The sequence below is a fragment of the Carassius gibelio genome, chromosome A25 (assembly GCF_023724105.1).
Source record: "Carassius gibelio isolate Cgi1373 ecotype wild population from Czech Republic chromosome A25, carGib1.2-hapl.c, whole genome shotgun sequence".
In the NCBI taxonomy this organism is placed as follows: Eukaryota; Metazoa; Chordata; class Actinopteri; order Cypriniformes; family Cyprinidae; genus Carassius; species Carassius gibelio.
In genome coordinates, this window is record NC_068395.1 from 15,100,727 (window position 1) to 15,122,182 (window position 21,456).

The 21,456-nt window shown below is 37.5% G+C and overlaps 1 long non-coding RNA gene and 1 gene segment (V, D, J or C); one reads left to right on the forward strand and one right to left on the reverse strand.

Moving 5' to 3' along the window:
* Window positions 1-12,898, reverse strand: part of LOC127947158 (immunoglobulin lambda constant 7-like) — a 142,324-nt gene extending 129,426 nt beyond the window's left edge. The window contains 1 exon segment of the C gene segment in view: window positions 12,787-12,898. Within this exon segment, the coding sequence occupies window positions 12,787-12,877 (91 nt within the window).
* Window positions 12,899-17,464: 4,566 nt separating this feature from the next.
* Window positions 17,465-19,456, forward strand: LOC127947211 (uncharacterized). The gene is made up of 3 exons (XR_008151243.1): window positions 17,465-17,563; window positions 18,121-18,248; window positions 18,367-19,456. It is a non-coding gene; the product is annotated as an uncharacterized LOC127947211 (long non-coding RNA).
* The last annotated feature ends 2,000 nt before the right edge of the window (window positions 19,457-21,456 follow it).

Here is a 21,456-nt window from a genome sequence, read left to right on the forward strand (position 1 = left end):
AAATTAAGAAAATATTAAATATATTCATATGTTTTCCAAAAAACGAGCAGAGTTTGTATGAGTCTGGAAAAACATGGGGAGAGTAAATTATGACCATTTTAATTATTTGGTGAACTAACGATTTGAAGAGCAGCCCTCCACGTACATGAACATTTGTGAGGTATGTGAATGTCATGACTCTTTTAATGTTTCAGTAAAGAAGCTTTCCGAAAGCAATATATTTATTCAAACAATATCACCTGCCCTCACAGTAGTGTTGCCATTATAGCATTCTAGAGACATTAAACAACCACACAAAGTGTTGAAACTTTAAAACAGATTATTTACCTATCCTTACAGATGTGAATACACCTCTACCTGACAATTATGGGATTAGAATCCCGCCAAATGTATTGCAGTCACAGATCGAAAAATAATAAGCATAAATAAATACACGTGTAAAATAATGATGCACAAAACCGAAAAAACAAATGCTATTTTTTAAGTAACAAACAGTGCAGTCATGGACTACACAAAACTGAAACATGAATTCAAAATTTTCCAAATTGCAAACAAAATCAGGTTTCCTGCTCATATGTTATTTTTTGTGTGCTTGTGGTTTTTTCCCCTTTGCTCTTGTTTCCACATTCTACGCTTGCGTTTCTAAAAGTTGCACTTTGAGTTTCATGTACATCAGGGGAGGCTTCAGCGTCACCATTGGCCACAAGTTCTAGATTGACAGAGCGCCTCTAGCCAATCAGTTCTCAATCAGTCTAGCCAGGGAGTTGACGTCACTCCAATGCGACTCGTGCAGCTGCTTCAAGTCGAACGCTAATGCTGCTCCTTATGAAAGTGCGCAGGTGATGGAGATTTACTGCTGATTACACAACCAGCTTTACAGACCAGATGCGCATTATATATCACACGAAGGGAATGTTTCTGTCACCCACTAACAAAATATTTAAGACCAATTACCTGAGATCGTCCGGGATTTGCCTGCTGACGCTGGTTATCCATCTTCACACGGGGAAGATGGATAACCAGGGGAAGTCGTGGCCTAATGGTTAGAGGGTTGGACTCCCAATCGAAGGGTTGTGAGTTCTAGTCTCGGGCCGGACGGAATTGTGGGTGGGGGTAGTGCATGAACAGCTCTCTCTCCACCTTCAATACCACGACTTAGGTGCCCTTGAGCAAGGCATCGAACCCCCAACTGCTCCCCGGGCGCCGCAGCATAAATGGCTGCCCACTGCTCCGGGTGTGTGCTCACAGTGTGTGTGTGTGTTCACTGCTCTGTGTGTGTGCATTTCGGATGGGTTAAATGCAGAGCACAAATTCTGAGTATGGGTCACCATACTTGGCTGAATGTCACTTCACTTCACTAGAGACTGACATTGATTGTAAACAAAATCACTATCACGGGATTGGGACAGGACGGGAAAAAATGTTGTTGGGACCTGAAATCGTAATAACACTTTGATCCCCAACTTTCTACACAAATATAGCCTACCTTTTAAATAAATAAAGTATAAACTATAGGCTTATATTTTAATTTTGAACTCAATTGTACTCACCCTGTGTCTTTATGCTCTCCTCCTGTTTGCTCTGGTGTGGCTGATAAAGGAGAGATCGGTAACGGCTGGTCTATGTGGTAATACAATTGCCTACATCGGGCAGTACATCCAAAAGCCCACCCACCTATCATTCATAGTCCTCAAATATAGCTTTTCATCTAAAAGATGTATGTAATAATAACTTTATATGGCCGTTCAATCTAATGTTGACCTACAGAAATGTGCGCTAGTGAAGTGTGTGTGGACACTGAACACCAGGACAGATGGAGGCACCAGTGCTCTCACTTGCTCTTAAAATGTGAACTTGAGCGAGAAACTCCATCTATGAAAAATAAATCTATAGAGAGTGCCACTCTCAGAGAGCAATGTCTATGCTCAAATGAAAAATAATAAAATAAAAGTGTGTGAAATGCACAATGTGCATTGTTTAAGACTGCTTTCAGTTCAATAAAATAACAAAAACCACTCCTGTGTCACCATCACCCTCTACTTCACACACACACACCTGCCACAGCAACCATGAGTCGCATTGGAGTGACGTCAACTCCCTGGCTAGACTGATTGAGAACTGATTGGCTAGAGGTGCAGCTGTCAATCTACAACTTGTGGCCAATGGTGACGCTGAAGCCTCCCCTGATTTACATGAAACTCAAACTGCAACTTTTAGAAACGCAAGCGCAGAACGTGGAAACAAAAGCAAAGGGGGAAAAAACACAAGCACACAAAAAAAATAACATATGAGTAGGAAACCTGATTTGAGATTTGGAAAATGTTGAATTCATGTTTCAGTTTTGTGCAATATAATTTTAAATGTGTTTACATTTTTGATTTATGCTTATTATTTTTCGATCCATGACTGTGCTTTTTGTTATTTAAAAAAAATTGCATTTGTTTTTCGCTTTTGTGCGTTATTATTTTACACGTGTTTTTAAATATTTTATTTATGCTTATTATTTTTCGATCTGTGACTGCAATAGATTTGGCAGGAAAATAATCCCATAATCTAGTGGTCAGATCCTGAAACTGTATAGTCACAGGTGTGTCTATTTAGCTACTTCATATTCTCTATTGCAAGGGGTGTCAGAACTCAAATCCTGGAGGCCCGGAGACCTGCAGAGTTTTGCTCAAATACACAAACCATGTACTTTACAAATAATTATTTTTTTGCAATTTTGCAGTATTATTCCTGCTCATCTCGGGTCTGTTCATTTTGAACAGCTTTGCATTAACATCCTACACAGGGCCGTGCAGAGACCTTTGGAGGGACAGGTGCTCAAAGTATAAAAGGGGCATATGGAACAAGGCTTTAAATAGCACGGTTCAAAATAGCAATACAGCAATATATTGTGATGCATTCCTTGCCAATTTGTGTATCAATATGGATGATTATGTATTGATACGGCAGCAAATGCTGTGATGCAGTTTTGAAAAAGAAAAAGATTAGAAGAGACAATTTTAAGTTTAAAAGTAAAAAAAGAAAAATTATTTCCACCTAATAATAGCTTTGGGATTAGAAACTGAAATGTCTAAATTGTCCCAACCTGATGGCTTTTTCTTCTCTGTTCTACAGAATAATTTAAGAACAGCTGTTATAGTAAAAACTACAGAAAACACTACATTTTCCTCTTTCTCACCAGCCTCTGTCTCCTGGCTTGCTGTTACCTGCTCTTTCTGTCACTTGTGCATCTACATTTGCCTCTTTTTCTTCCTCTTTCTCCATCTCCTCATCTGATCTATTACTTTCCAGTCTCTGTCCATCTAGGAACAAGGCACAATCTACTATTTCATTATCAATCTATTATTTTAACCATCACTACTATTCTTGCACCTAATCAATAAGTCCACCTTAAATATTGATACAAAACAATAAATAACCGTATAGCTTATATAGGCTTATGTTTTATTTATTTTTCCTTTTTATTCAAAACAATTCCAAACATGCTTAATATATCAGGAAATATCTTGATTCTCAAATGTGTAAGTAAATGCGTTTTGCATCTTTATAGATTGGTATTTGATCAATAAATGGAAAGGTAGTGTAATATATTAACTACACATAAAACCCAGACTTTTTACTTAAGTGCCATATCATGCCATAAAATATTTTTTTAATACGACTGAATTTGCATTTAATGTAAATTTTAATAACAATATTGTAAGTTACTTATTTTAGCACTTTCATTTTACAGAGAGTAAAGAACATTTACATTATCAAATAACATTTTCATTCAGTCTAGCCAGAGTTCAGGCACTCTCAAAAACCCCCATTAAAATCACTGAAGCACTTTACATTACATTATGCACATCAGGATTTTTTGTTTTTGTTTTTACTCTCTCTCTCTCTCTCTCTGAAGAAAGAATTCGCTAAATAATTCAGTCAGCGAGCAAGTGAACAAAAACACTACGTTTCATGATGACTCTTCTGCACGTCTCCGATTGGCCATTGCATTCGCGCAACAGAACCGTTGATTGGTTATCATGAAGCGTTGTACGAACACAGATTTGAATTTAGCAGCTGATGCTGTGCACTGAACGATCTAATCACAACAGTGTGATTATATCAAATATATAAAAAATATTATTCTGCTGTTTTTTTTTTTTTTGTAGTTTGGAAGCTGCATTTAAAATCAACTTGGCTCAGAAATCTTTGAATGGGCATGACGCCTCTGCCCTCGATGCCTGTGAAACGTTTCTCCCTCAAACAGCACGCTAACGTTACTTCTACATTACAGGCTACACACCGCAATATAAACAACATATCTGCATGTTCTCACATCACGCCATTCTTGTAAAATAATAATAAGTAAATAAATATCAAAATCACTTTGCTGAGAATGAAACACCACTTACCAGCTTCCGCGGTGTTGAAAATATCCTCTGAAAAAAATGTGAGTGCAGCGTGACGAATCATCCCGGTCGGATGAGGAGGTCGTCGTTGCAGGTCAAAGATCATCATGTTGGTCATCTTATTGACGGTTAAATTATTATTCAAATTTTTACTAATATTTAGATTGGGCATGAGCAGGCATTCACAAAAGGAAATGTTATGACAAAAAAAAATTAGAGGAAATTTTGCTTTGACCAAAGAGCACTTTGGGCACCAAAGGGCAAAGGGGCAGGTGCTCAAGCATTTTTAGTACTTTTTTTTCTTTCTCTTTCTCTGTATAAATGGATAGTTTCATGGCATCTGTTTGTACATAGTTCTTTTGAACTTTGACTTGTGATTTATTTCTGAAAGTGAAATTAATCTGAATAAAAATGTTGATCACAAAAAAAAGAGACTTTTGGACTGCAATGTCATGGTTTTCACAGAAACATGGCTACACAGCGACGTACCCAATAATGCTATTGAGCTAGCCGGATGGTACACCCTCCGGGCAGATAGAACAGCAGATGACTCTGGCAAGACAAGAGGTGGTGGATTGTGCATTTATGTCAACAAAGCTTGATGTACGAACACTGTCATTGTTGGGAGACACTGCTCAGCTAACGTAGAATTTGTCATGGTTAAATGTTCACTTCCACCATAATAACCGCAGTCTATATCCCAAGGGATGCTAAAGCCAAGCTTGCTTTGAAAAAACTACATGCAGCCATTAGTAAACAACAAACTGCTCACCCGGAGGCTGCTTTTATTGTCGCGGGTGATTTTAATCACTGCAAATCAAAGACAGTGCTCCCCAAATTCTACCAGCATGTTTCCTGCCACACCAGAGGAGACAAAACTTTGGATCATGTTTACACAAACATTGATGGAGCTTATATCGTGAAGCCCCCACCCCCCACCCCCCCCCCCACACACACACACACCTTGGACAGTCTGATCACCTTCTTTTTGTTTCTTACCCCTAAGTATTCACCACTCATCAACAGTGTGAAACCATCAGTGAGGACCATCAAAGTGTGGCCAGCTGGAGCAGACTCTTTACTTCAGGACACATTTCAAAACACGGACTGGAGTATGTTTGCTTCTCAGGCTGCTCTCAAACAGACATTGACATTGATATCAATACCTCCTCTGTATTGGACTACATCAACACTACCATTGACAGTGTTGCAATGGAAGAACAGATGACAACATACCCTAATCAGAAGCCATGGATTTCCGCAAACCGGTTCTTTCGGACAGTTCGATTCAATAAACTGGTTGAAAAAAAAAAACGGTTCACTGGTTCTTTTACGCTTGGCGTCACATCTATCAAATATTCAAATAATTAAAGTCAGTAATCATAACTTTAGTCAGTTAAAAACCTCATAATCATGAAGAGTTTACAATTAAGTTTTGCAACAACGCACCTAAATACAGTAACAGGAATAATGTGCATATGAGGATTTAAGTCCTGAAGATATAAAGTAAATAAATTAGGTGTCATCAGCACAGAAACCATGATCCACTTACTTTACATAATCCATTGTGATGTATTTGTTATTAAATTAACTTACATTTCACGAGATTGCCCTTCATTCAAGCCCTCTGTTTACTCGCGCTCATAACATTAGCACAGAATCAGTTCAGAATCAATCACCAAAGGAACCAGTTCGGTTCAGAAGCTCTTTGTTTCAGTCTGCTTCACGCTGAATCATGCATGTGCAGTATCATCAGCTCCTCGGTTTTCGAATCGGACGCGTCCGAAAGAAACGGTTTTCGGTTCAGTTTACTGATGATCCGAAAACTGATGCAACCGGTTCTTGACTTGAGAATCGCTCTAACCGGCACGTTCTGCAGTTCAGTATCATCAGCTGCTCTACTCGTGTTCATTTTCCATTTACCACAAACTCAATTTGTGCATGTGTCATCATTAACTATAAATACAGTACAGATATTTCATAAATCATCCCTTATTCCTATTAAACATAGAGTCTTTAGAGTCTTAATTATTGTCCAACTTCCCTGAAAACCCATTTGGCCTATCTACAATATACTGATCAGAAACATTCTTTAAAAAAATAAAATACTTGAAAAATTACACGCATGCGCAGTATCATCAGTTCATCGGTTCTCAAATCGGACAAGTCCAAAAGAAATGGTTTTCGGTTCAGTGTACTGGTGATCTGAAAAACTATTCAACCGGTTCTTGACTCAAGAACGTGAATCAGTTCATCGGTTCTCAAATCAGATGCGTCCGACAGAAACGATCCTCGGTTCAGTTTACTGGTGATCCGAAAACCGATGCAACCGGTTCTTGACTCGAGAACGAGAACTGCTCCAGCAGAGGGTGTATTCGTCATCTGGCTCTGCTCGGTGTTCATCTTCAGTTCGGTCTTCACAGCAGTTCAGTCAGTGTACTGTTTGAGAAAATGAATTGTCACATTAAAAAAGTTAACAGCTTAAGTTATTTGTGGATTAATGCTTATTGGAGATGCAAACCATTTCAAACGATTCAGTTTGATTTGGTGAACTGGTTCAACCGGTTCACTATGATGAACCGGTTAAATTGAACGATTCGTTCGCGAATCGGACATCACTAGCCCACAACACTGCCTTCAGGTCAGATGACACTCAGGCCTACAGCAAATCCAGGGCTAACCTGAAAAGGGGCATCAAAAGGCCAAATACTGCTACAAGCTGAAGGTAGAGGAACACTTTTACAACTCAGACCCCCGACGCATGTGACAGGGCATCCAGATGATCAGTGATTACAAGTCAAGCAACTCCACTCCAACGATCATGGACGTCTCCTTACTTAACGAGCTAAATTACTTTTATGCTTGCTTCAACAGCGACAGCAAGGAGACAGCCACCAAAATCACACCCTCAGCAGACCGTCAACCCTTCAAACCTCCACAGATGTCCACACTGCACTGAGCCGGATCAACGCACACAAGGCTGCTGGCCCGGACGGCATTCCTGAACGTATGCTTAGGGCTTGTGCAAAGCAGCTTGCAGGGGTCTTAACAGACATTTTCAACTTGTGCCTCAGCCAAGCAACTGTGCCAACATGTTTTAAGACCACATCCAGTGCCGAAACACTCCTCCCATTGTGCTTAAATGACTACTGCCCCATTGCACTCACACCCATCATTATGAAGTGCTTCGGTCCTAGCACACCTCAAAGACTGCCTCCCACCCACACTGGACCCACACCAATTTGCCTACCACAGAAATAGGAGCACAGAGGATGCAGTATGCACAGTGCTGCACTCACACACTTGGACAATAACAACACATATGTTAGGATGTTGTTTGTTGACTTCAGTTCAGCATTTAACACCGTCATTCCCTCCATGCTGACCACAAAACTTGGAGACATGGAGACCAGCGGCGTACCACAGGGCTGTGTGCTGAGCCCATTCCTTTACAACTTTACACCCACGACTGCAAGCCTGTGCATGGATCCAACTCCTTCATTAAGTTTGCAGATGACACCACAGTGATCGGCCTCATCAGTAACAATGATGAGACTGCCCACAGGGAAGAGGTACAGCACCTGGCCACATGGTGCACTGACAATAACCTGCTCCTTAACACCAGTAAGGAGCTCATTGTGGACTTCAGGAAGAAGAAAGGAAGCACGCATGACCCCATCCACATTAATGGGATGGTTGTTGAACATGTTTCCAGCTTCAAGTTCCTGGGAACCACCATCTCGGAGGACCTGTCCTGGACTAAAAATACCTCCAGCCTCCACAAGAAGGCTCACCAGCGCCTCTTCTTCCTTAAGACACTGAAGAAGAACCAGGGCCCGTATTCATAAAGATTCTAAGAATCCTCTCAGAAAACTCTTAATTTAGCTTAAAAACTTTTATGTAGGGGTCTTAGCTCAAAAGCAATTCGGGACCGATCTGAGAGCAACTCTGAGTAAGGAAAAGACAAAAACTTTCATCTTAGTGAGGAGGCGGGGTTGACCCCGTTGCTATGTATGATACAATCTTTTGAAGACTGTGATTGGTTGGTTGTCCAAGAAGGAAAAAAAGAGTGATTTTAAGTATAGGGTCTATTCTAACTCTCACTTTGAATTTACATGCGTAATTTATCCTATTTGACTGTTCTCTCTCACACACACACACACATTATATGTGTGTATATAAATCCTTTTTTATTTACCATGCTTGTAATTTCCTATAAGGTATTTGATTGGCTTAGAATGATAAAAATTGATCCACTCTTTCTAATTACAGTGTTTGCTGTCCTATTTAAGTGGCCATTTGAATGTTGGTTTAATCAAAACCAAGAAGGGCAAGAAAGCCAAACTGGACAGAGGAACAGTGTTTACTGTTAGCCCAGTTAATGGATGAACACAAGGCCATTCTTAAAAGATAATTCGGGCCGGGTGTCACAGCAAGGGACAAGAAGCAGACATGGGAGCATATAGCACAAACTATTAACGGTTCATTCCCCCTGCTTGTGCGCACCTATTCATAAATGCAGTTTTTTGAGCCTGCAAAGGTGGGAATGTCTAGTGGAAATGAAATGAACTGCGACACAATAATATGTTCTGAAAGTGCTGTAATTGTTTGTGTGATCACTCTGCTTACAGAAGGTTGTGACAGACCCAAATCATCACTATTGCATTGCTGCATTTTCCAAGTTGCCAAATATTGTAATGTAGTGATTACTTTAATTTATATATTAAGTTATAATTTATTATATAATCTATACCGTCTTATTAACGCAACACATTTCTTCTGCCTCTTTGTCTTTCTGCCATTTTCTCAACTGCTAAAGAAACTCTTAAACCTCTTAAAAGTCCTTGTCTGTGCTCCTAACAAGTTTGACCTTAAGACCTCTTTTAAGGGTTAAGATGCTTTCTGAATTACTTTTTTCTTTACTAGGATTTTTTCTTTAATTTTAAGAGTAAAAGCCCACATTTCTAAGAATTTTCTTAGAATTTTGTCACTAGGAGCTACCTTTTGCATTAAGATTCTTTATGAATACGGGCCCAGCTGTCTTCAGTCCTCTTGGTGAACTTTTAGCGGTGTAAGATCGAGAGCATCCTGACCAGTTGTATCACAGTCTGGTATAGGGAACTGCTCAGTGGCTGACCACAAGGCACTGCAGAGGGACATCACTTCCTGCTATTAAGGCCATCCAGAGAAAACGCTGTCTACGTCGAGATCGCAGCATTCTTCTAACCTTGGACTCCTCTAACCTTGATCGCAGCATTCTTCTAACCTGTTTAACCTCCGGGAGGCGCTTCAAGAGCCTCCGGACAAGAACCAGCAGATCCAGGAACAGCTTTTTTCCCTACAGCTGTCTCCTTGCTGAACTCTGCCCTTTGAACCCCCCCCCCCCCCCCCCCCCCCCACACACACACACACCACACACACAGACTCCTCCCCTATTCACAACTACATCGAACTGATTTATTAATTTACAACAAACAAAAAAACAGTAACCTTGTTATTACTTGCACTACTGTCTGTTTATCAAGACACACTGAGTAATCCATTTGCACACTATTTTTTTTTCTATGCACTTCACTGTCCATTGCAATAGTGTAAATGATTTTCATAGTTCTGCCTATAGTGTACAAAAACTTTTACATAATCCATGTGTATAGTATGTTAATAGTACACCTATCTGTATATCATGCTGATAGTATTTATATCTGTAAATTATGTCCATAATACTTATCTGTATAGTTATTGTACATATTGTAGACCTTGTATATTCTATACTTACTGCTTATTGCACTTCTGGTTAAATGCCAACTGCATTTCGTTGCCTTGTACCTTACATGTGCAGTGACAATAAAGTTAAATCTAATCTTATGTAATAAGCCTGAAGAACTTGGTTAGTTGGATCAGGTGTGTTTAATTAAGGTTGAATCTAAACTCTGCAGGGCTCCCGTCCTCCAGAAATTGAGTTTGACACCCCTGCTCTGTTGTCTCACACCCCAGTGAAGGCCTGCTTGGGCTGACACACACGTTGGTGTCCTTTTAAAAAGTAGTCCTGTCTTAGAATTAACACTTTTTACTTTGAGTGCCTGGATGTGGATTATTTGTTTATGTATTTATTTATTTAACAACAGGATCTTTTTGAAGTTTTTTAATTAATTGTAAAGAAATAAACTTAAATTGCACTAGATATAATTAAAGTGCTTCCAATTAAGCACAATTTAATATATTAAAATATATAGCAAATAATATAAAGTTGAAATATGCTTGATATATTTATTGTTTCAAAATAATACATTTAATATGGCATGATTTAAATATAAGAACATCCCAAAAAGCACAATTTAAATGCATTTCCTTTTCACCTGGGCTCCTTAAATACAGCAGAAGTGAAACTGGTTTGTTTCAGTTCAGATCATGTAACCAATCAAACAGAGACACTGGGAGTGTGGACTGAAAATCTCATTTGCATTGTGAGTGTGGAGTGATTGTGATCCTCTCAGAATAGAGCAGCTCTGTCTCCAGAGACCATGTTCAAACCCCAAGAGCTTTATTTGACTAGATTTACTGCTACTGATCGGATCGAGCTTCTGAAAAACACCTGGACAAACACTACATGCATCTTCATCTGTTAGTTGAATGATGTTGTCAGACACAAATGGAGATTGTTGAGAAGCTTTATTGAAAGTTTCAGCAAACACAGCAGATTGAAAGATCAGCCAGTGCTTTGACACTAGAGCTCTCTTTCAGTATTGAGTTGTAAATGACTACAGCTGCAGCACTAGACTCATGTGAATCCTGTCTGACACAGGACACTCAGATACACTCATCTTCAGGAGAGAGCAGCACTCACTGGAGAAACATCAGCACTGCGAGCGACTAACAGCGACTCTTGTGGAACGAGGCCTCATGAGGAGCTCCATCATGTGTTACTCTGCAGACGTACAGCTCTCCCTCTTCCCAGCGTGCTTTGCTGAGGGTCAGGACACTACTGCGGCTGTAGCGGCCGTCCTGCTCGCTCTCTGCGCTGGTCACAACCCCCTCGGTGACCTCTGAGCCGTCCAGTGTCCAGCTCACCAGCGCCCCCTGTGGAGAGTAAGAGCTGAGCAGACAGAGCAGTGCGGCTGAGTCTCCAGAGATCTGCAGAGAAGAGGGCGGCAGCAGAGACACTGAGGGCTTCACTGTGGGACCAGCTGCAGGAGACAAACACAACACATTCACAAACACAGAGAAAACACACTGCAGCTCCAGCACTCTTCTGCCCTGCAGCATTCACATCATTTCAACATCACTTTCAGCAGCAGACTTGTGAGATGCAGTAAAAATCACAACAATCTCATCATTCATCTTATTCTTCATCACTACAGCTGATATATACACAATATACAAACTACACAATCACTATATACATATTATACTATATAAATGAAACATCATAAAATGAAACCAAATGTACAATGACACTGACTAGTATAATTTCAGTATAATTTAATATACAGTATTGTCATAAAGTTCTTACATTATATCTTACTTGAACTTAAAATGTTTTTACGGACTTTTGTTTTTACTTATTTTTTTACACCTTTCAAACTATTACAATGCAAATGCAAATTATTTCACAATATTTCAAAAACATTCCTAAACATTCATATATTTTGTATTTTGTATGTTTTTTAATGCACAATATGAGCAAAAGAGATTCAAAATCTTTGAACTACAAAAACTATATTTGCATTATGATGACAAATCTTTATATGATCAGTGTAAAAAATGCAGCAAAATAAATCAGCATTTTGTCATACTAAATTATAAAACTGATAATACTCAAAGTGAGACAATATAGTAATGTGTTTGGACAATAATTGTTTGCTGAGTATATATAAAGTTATTTTGAAGCTCTTAAGGTGACAATAAAATAATTCCTATTAAACATTAAAATCATTTAAACAATATTTCAACAATTTTGTGTAAGTTAAAAGATCCAGACTTACCGAGCACCAGTTTAGTTCCTCCACCGAATGTGTACCACAGTGATACAATCGAATGAAACACTCGAACAAAAACCTCTATTCCACTCGAGTGAACACAAACTCCAGCAGAGAGAGAGAAACAACACTTCAACACACTGAGAGCACAAACACCTCAGCTGCTGACAACACTCAGACATTTACTTTGACAAAATGCTTGTCATGAAGTAAGAACAAAGACAAAATATTTTCTAAATATTTGTTATTGCTTGATAAACAATGACATTCTTTTCATAGTTAGTGGAAGTTTTTATGACAGTAATGCAATTTACAATAGACAAGATTCAGTTTGAATTAATATTCTACATTTCTCACTCATTACCCTGTCATCTGCTTGCATAATTTTATTTTGAAGAAATATATTTGATGACTTCTGAGATGACCTTTGACCTCTTTCATCATGGATGATGTCATGGAGTTTCTCATAATGATTCTTCTGTTGTTCATATGAAGCTCAATCATGATTCACAGAGAAACCTGCAGCTTCAGACAAAAGAATCAAGACACATTTGTTCATGTAAGGTTTTAATAAAAAAGGAAGAAAAGAAAAGAAAAGAAAAGAAAAGAAAAGAAAATAAAATAAAATAAAAAGGTATCTGGGCTTGTAGGGAGTCTCCAGCTAAAACTAAAGTTTCCATCTGTCACCATTTTTAACAGAATGTTTTCTGTCCATTTTACAATTTCAGGCTAACAGGAGGATTGATGATAGACAGAGTGACACCATGAACTCTGATTAGAGATTTACAGTCAGTCCTGATACTTTATGAACAAACTCACAATTCACTCTCTTCTTATAGTGGTGTTGATTCATCTAATAGAATTTATAGAGTAATATATTCTGTAACTCTAGTCTAGTATATCAGTCTTGTTGCAGCTAGATCTGTTGTGAATCCTGCCCACTTCTTTGCATCATCAGCACATGCTTCAGTGCTCTGAGAGAGTTTATAGTGCTGTGAGTTTAACACTTCATGACTGAGAGCAGAACAGAACACAATCTTCATCATCACACAAGACACAACAACAACAATGAACAACATCATCATCCTCATCTGGACTCTCACACTGTTTGCTCAAGGTTTGTGTAATACAGTTTTAATTATGATTATTCGTTCTCTGAAGTGTAAAATATTAATCATTTACAGTTGTTTCTTAATGTTATTCTTGTTCTTTCTTTCAGAGAGTAGAGGACAGATCACTGTAACTCAGAGTCCTTCAATAACAGCAGCTCAACCAGGACAAGAAGTCAGAATAAACTGTAAAATAAGCAGTAATGTGTATAGTGGTAATTATTTAGCCTGGTATTTACAGAAACCTGGAGAAGCTCCTAAACACCTCATATATCTTGCAACAACCCGTTACACTGGAACTCCATCTAGATTCAGTGGCAGTGGATCTAACAGTGATTTCACTCTGACCATCAGTGGAGTCCAGACTGAAGATACAGGAGATTATTACTGTCAGAGTTACCACTACATCAACAGTAAAGATGTGTTCACATAGTGATAAAGAGTCGTACAAAAACCTCCATCAGTCAGAGTCACAGTGATTGCACTGATACAGCTGAGAGACACTGCAGCTGCTGATGGATGACAACACAAATATTATAGCAAAAATTAGAGAGATTTAATACAATATTTATTTATTTATTATCTTACCACACTTATTTAATAGGTGTATACAGTACATTATATCATCAATCATTAATTGTGTGATCATTGTAAAGTGCAGCCAGTATTTATTCGTCTTATTCATCTAAATCAACGAATAGAAGAACTATTAAAGAGATCACACACCGAGGCCTGATGTGACTCACATGACAGTATGAACTTCAAAAACAATTAATAAATTGGAAAATTTTCCCAGGCCACCACATGTTCATAATATGTTATGTTCTGTAATACGTTCTGTTTCTGCAGGTATTTATCTGTGAAATATAAGCTAAAGCTTTGACACTTTCAATCAATAAAAAGCTTCATGTCACAGTGCATGATGGGTGCCACCATAACTCAAAAACCATCCATGGTTCCCAGCATACATTATGGTATAATTAAATTATGCCGCTAAATTTTCTTACAATTTCTGCTCTCATTATTATTGTTCGCTAATGGGTTTAGAATGAGCCCCGCTCGGCCCGTGTTCTGGCTTACTGTAATATTTCACCTGTAATAAAACCGAAATAATATAATTAAAATAAAGAAATGAATGAATGATAACATCTAAATAAATGTTGATAGATTTAGCGTTATAGTTTTAAAAAACATTAATAAACAGCAAATCAACACAGCTTCAAAATAATAACCGAGAAAGACCTAAATAATAATAATACATAATTAATAAACAGTGCCGCCCCTCCCACCACGCGCATAACGCGCTGTGCGTCAACCCCAAAGCGTCAAAAACTGAAGCGTGGTCAAGCGCCTCTAGCGCAAGGGGCAAGGAACTCGACCGGAAGTTGAAGTCGGGTGGGGGCTGCCATCTTTTAGCAGAGCTTCACTTGTGTTAGCATTCCCATTGACTCCCATTCATTTTGGCGTTACTTTGACAGCAAATAACTTTACATCTGAGGCGTTTAAAGACTCTGTTTGTCCATTATTTATTTCTAAAGATACACGACAATGTATAAAGGGCTCCATTACCTTCTATGTTACATTATGGCCCCGTATAAACAGTTTTTGTAAAAAATAGGCTAACGATTGCGTCATAACCACTCGGCTCTCTGTCGCATTACCGTACAGACAAGTGGAGAAGCTCGCAGGCAATTAACTTAATATGGCGTACTGGCGTTACATTTTAAAATACTATACAAAATAATTAATCAGAATACTTACTCCTGCTCACTCACGACAAAGAACTCCCCGTTCAAGCTCGCCGTCTCTGCAAGATTGACGATGGCAGTTTGCACGCACAGCCACTTAGAAGATTTACATCTGGCAGACAGGTTGCTGACGTCGTCAAGCTTCGTTTGAGTCTGCGCGTCAGAAACGGAAGTGCTAAAAAACGCTAAAACTGGGATTCATTCGTCTCAATTGAGTTCAAATGGGGTCGCTGTGTCCATTTCTTTTACTGTCTATGCTCTAGCGTCACTGACATGAGATGTTTATCGCTTTGAAATCACGTTCAAGAAGTCTCATTCAGCACACATCGCGATACTTTACATCAGTTTGCAAGAGCCGCAGGTTGGGTTAGTTATACAGTCTATGGTGAGTAGTAGTAAATATGCTCTTTTAATGCCTGTCATAAAACGTATTCTGTCTTCTTTATTAATCAGATGAGCGCCTTATGTTTACTCTCTGTATTACATCGGTCATCTGAGGCTGTCTTTGAGTTTCATTGTGTTTAACTAAATGAACACAGCTGCTAACTGGTTAAACTCTATCGGTCACGTGACGTGACGTGCCACAAACGTGGGATCCGTTTTATATTCATTTCAGGTTCAAAGATGTAAGTTGTATTTGTAGTAACATCATGGTAACCATGACACCTACAAAAGTAGGTAAAACCCAGTAAACAAGACATTTACCATGTTTTTTTTTTTTTTTTTACCACAGTAACTGTAGTTTTACTGTGGTATAGTAATAGCACATTAATCACCAAATTAACTATAGTTGTACCACTGTAATGGTAGTGTTTTAATGTGCTTTTATATGACTTATTTCACAGTAATCACATTTACTGTACCATGCTTGTAATACCTTTTTAATGTAAAAAAAATAAAATAAAATTCCCATCTTGCAGTTCAATTCATATTTGTTTATATCTTAAATATTTTGCTCACAGATCACTATTAACATTCTGTATATAATTCTGTTTTATTTTCTTTCCCCTTGTATTAATTTTTTAGCTGAAAAGACGTAAAGTAAGCAGTCACCCCAGTGGTGTTTGTGGAGAGGTATTCCTTCAGAAATGGAGAAGACAGAAAGCTGCAGAGGCAGGTTGGTCTGTGATAGTTTGTCCCTTTTATCAAACATTCCTGCTGTTATCATTTGCACAGCATTTTGTTGTTTCTTAAACTGTTGTACGGTCCAAATACCCACACTTGCCATCTTTGCACATTTCCTTTATTTGGCCCAAGTGAGCATGAAGATCACAATGTGTGTCGATCTTAACATGACAAATTTCGTTTCAACTTTGTATTCTAAAAGAAACTTCTAAATGTCTTTTCAATAGTCCCTAATAATACATTTTAATGCGCTTCTCTAGAACCCAAAGCGCTAAAATTAGTGCCCTATTAACCCTATTAAAGATGACAATTTATTTTGTGGTGCTTCTAATTAAGTGATAAAAAGAAGTTACAAATGATGTACAAAATAAATATACTTTTCTGTGCACCAAGAAAACATGCAACACTTTGTTTTACTACTAAATTAGTCTCAATTTCTAATTATTATAATTAATATTTCACAAACATTGGAAAGTTGCGTGACCTCCTGTGAGATCTCTGCAAAAAGTCTCACATTATTTCCAAAACATGATGCATGATGGGATACACTAAGCGTTGTATAGCGCTCCGGAGCAGTATTGGAGAGGTTTAGTGTGTGTTAAGGACACTGTGCTTTGGCATTATTAAGACCGGGGACAGTCTCATAGTCACGTACACACACTCTCAAGTGAATAAGACCTCAAGTGTGGGTATCTGGAAAGGGGAAAAGTCTTTAAAATGATCCATAAAAACAGTCCCACATCAAAGTCTTAATAATTCACTAATGCTTTCATGGTCTAAAAAATAATGTATGTAAGTAATGTATAAGTTAAAGTATATAGTAATGTATGAGTTGCATGTAATGAAATAATATTTCCTTTCTTTCTGTCTTACAGGATTGTTTGCAGATAATGCTGTTCTTCTTTTTCAGAAGTTTTTGGGGAGCCAACCCTCACAAACCTTCCTAAAAACTAAAAGAGCTATTACTGAGTCTCAGCGACTCTTGCCACGATCAGCTCTTCCCAGGTACATTTGTTTACTCATCAAATGCTCTGGTCTGAATCTTACTTCAAATTAACTTAATTATATGTTTAATGAGCAATATTGCTCATTGCACACAGAGTAAGATTATCATGTTTCACAGAAGAGGAGGAAGACCAAGGAAATGATTTGCTCAGGATGAGAAATTAAGATGGTCATCTTGTGCTCAAGCAAACAGAAGTCCTCTGGTATGTGTGTGTTGAAGCAATGCTGTGTTACAGGACTTTATGATGATCTCTCACAGGATTGGTCATGTCAGCCGTAATTATTCTTTCCAATGTTTTTATATTTATTTTATTTTATTTGATACAGCTATAATAATTATAGCATGTTAGCAAAGTTTGACTGGAACATTTTTAATCTAAAGTTTTAAAAAAAACACTACCTGTTATTCTTAAAAGCATACAAGTGTCATAAAAGTGGTTTAATTGATATAAACACCAATTTACATTATCTCACTGTTTTGTGAATGTTGTGTTATAAATTATGAATTAGTTGATTGGTTTGAGCAAAGCTTTACACTGCACAGACTAAAACACATTTGTGAGAGAAGTCAGGAACTTTGGAGAAAGATTCTAGAGGAAAAAAACACATTTACTGCAACAATAGATGAATTCTAGAGTCTCTGAGAACTACACATGCTAATGGAGTCTCATGAGCAAGTCCTTTGCCTCTGTAACTTTTTCTAAATTCTTGCATAATGAAATTGTTTATTGCAGTATTTTAACAATTTTACTTTGTACAGATGATCTCATCAACCAAATGAGGGGTTTTGACCAAGTGATGCTCTTGAAAGGACTGAAAGAAGAGGATGTGGTAAATTGTCTTCAGAGAAAAAGCTTCTCAAAAGATCTTAAAACAGCTTGAAGAATGGTAAGTGTACAGTACTACAAGGGTCATAGTTACTCACCCTGCTAAAAACACACAACATAAGATGAGCTCTATGTCCATTAAACAACTTCATCTGGATTGTTTGTTTCACTTTGACCAGGTCTGGGATCTTAGGACTGGGAGATCTCACTGGCACCCAGTTAACCTCCATTGAGAACATTTATCAGAAGCGCTGTCTGGGTAGGGCAAGAAACATCATCAAGGATGCCTCTCACCCTAACCATGGACCTTTCACCCTCCATCCATCCGGCAGGCGTTACAGGAGCCTACGCTCTCGCACTAGTAGACTCAGGAAGAGCTTCTTCCCCGAGGCTGTGACACTCCTGAACACCACACCACCAATCTCACCTGCACCTGCTCTTTTACTGCACTGGTCACAGTACTTTACATACATGTATTGCACTACTCATATTTTGCACAGACTGCACATGGTTAAATCCATTACACTATAAACTGTCTAAAGCTGTTACTGTACAAGCACAGTAAACTATTTCTACAATAAATATAATTGCACTACTATTATTTTGCATATAATAAATTGTTAAACTATACTTTTGCACACTCATTCAACTGTATTTATTACCACTGTTCTCACGTTCCTGCTGTTCATAATGTATATATAATCCTTCTTTGCTCTGTTCATAATGTACATACAATCCCTACATTACATTCACATTTATATTCTGTATATACTCTGATCAATATTGTATATAGCAACTCCACTGTACATTCTGTATATCATAAGCTTTACTTACTCTGCACTTTTATGTATATAAAACACTATATTCTTGCACTTCTGGTTAGATGCTAACTGCATTTCATTAGCTCTGTACTTGTACTCTGCATAATGACAATAAAGTTGAATCTAATCTAATCTAATCTTCTGGCTGAGAACAAGCTACACCACATCAGTGCTGGACATCAACCACAAACTGTTTCCAGACACGACAGAAGATCACGATGAAACCAGTTTAGATGTGTTGATAAGGAATCATTATTTTCTGAAACAGTATCACATGTCTTATATGTATCACATGATCTGTATCACAGTTGACTGGATGGGACTGTGACTTTTAAGGACATTTCATCACTCATCTGTGTGAACTGATTAATATATGAGTTTAATGTATTTTTGATTATGAATAATTATTTTCCTTTAATCTTATTTGTCTTGATGCTACTTTATCATCTTTATAGTCTATGCTTCAATAAAATGAATATAATGAATATTGTGTTCTGAAGATTCTTGTTAAATACATCATTTTACTAGGTAGGCTCATATGTGTTTATTTTAGACTTGGAAAAACTACATAATCATTATTGGGATTATTTTTTACTTAAGACATAAAAATATTTGATCAGATTAATGACATCTGGGACATCAGTACACCAGAAAGTTATTATTGTTTATATTTAGTAACAAATGCCAATTGTTTTGTGAAAGAAAGGGAGTTACGAGATTAATTATTTTGCATTACAAGATGGTGCCATGGGCTTTATAGTTACAAACACTTGAGGGATAACTGAGAATGTAGCAGGAATGATCAATGTTGATTTTGTACTGCATTAAAACCAAGAGCATGCACATTACTGAAGTCCAGCACATGAGGAGCAAGAGACAGGGGTGAGAGGACATTTTTATGCTGATTTCTGCTAATTAGTTATTAGTAATATATATATATATATATATATGAATGAATTTGTCCTTGTGTAATGCATTGTGTATACAATGTGTATACATTGTCCTTGATTACTGCTTAACAGTGGGGAATTGATAATGGCATGTTGTTGCAGGTTCATCCATTATATTTATTGATGTTTACTTCAAAAATCAAATAAATAATCTATTATTTTTATTATCAAAACATTTCTTTATAATTTTTCCATGTTTCATCAGATGGCCTCACAATGTCCTGTCAAAAGGTATAATAGCAATGATGTAAGAATTAGAAAACAGAGGACTGTGAAAACTGTCAGATATAAATGTGACTCAGCTCAGCTTGTTGTCCATGATGAGGAGAATACATATATGTAGGTTTTACTGCCCTTCTACCCCCAGGGGCCCAGTAGCACCCCCCGAAAGAGCCAAAAACTGTACATTTCAAATGGCTGTAAATCAGAGTCCAATTAACATATCAAAGCGAAAATCAGCATGATTACTACTTATGCTATGCTGATAAAATAATGTTGGGCACAGTTTTCAGAAATAAATGGAAAGGTGGCATAAAGGCATTTTACATATTGCATACTCTAAAATACTAAATTTCACCATGCCTCTCAAATATATCATAGTGGTTTACACAGTGAACATATTTATATGTCTAGTTTACCATTCAATATATTATTTATTTCAATTCGTTAATAAAACTTTTTAAACTACATTACCCATAAGCCTCCATCGTTCTATCTATGGAAAGGGAATACTAGGCGCTGTTTTTTGTAGTTCATTGAAGTTATTCTTAGGGTTAGTGTTAGGATCTCGGTAAAAAGGTGATTTTTCTCAACATAGAAACACCCAATGTTGACTTAATATATTTACTAATGTGATAATAGCAGCAAAACATACTTTTGTAACATGATCCGCTGTTTAATATGGGTTAAAAGATAATCCAACCACAGACAGTCCTGTGATGACAATGGACATTCACAGCCAATGACATCAAAGCTGAGCAGCGTCATCACACTTCCTTAACCATTTATTGTCATTCATGAACGCTGTTTTCCGTTTTTCGGCTAAAGGGATAGATTTGTTAACAATAAATTAAATTTGCCACCTATTAGATAGTGTTTTATTAACGTCTACACCTTCTTCCAACAATAATGCAAATACAAAAATTATTGTTATTCAGCTTGACAACAATTTGGCAATATCGATGTGTACATGTGTGTGTACAATAACACGTGATGTGAACTGCACAGTCACAGTTGTATCTTATCTAACCAATAGATTCATTTCATTCAATTTAAAAGATACATTTTTTCCTGACCAAAGACAAGAGCATTTACTAATAAAAAGTAAAGAGTGAAATTATTAAGTTATTAAATTATTTAAATTTGTTTCTGTGATTTGCCTGGCTTTACCAATTAATCTCTAGGAATAAAAACTGAAGTAAAGCATAATGAACATACATAATTTTGTAAGAGTTTTCCAGTATTTATTGATATGTCAAACTAATTTAAAGACAAAGTG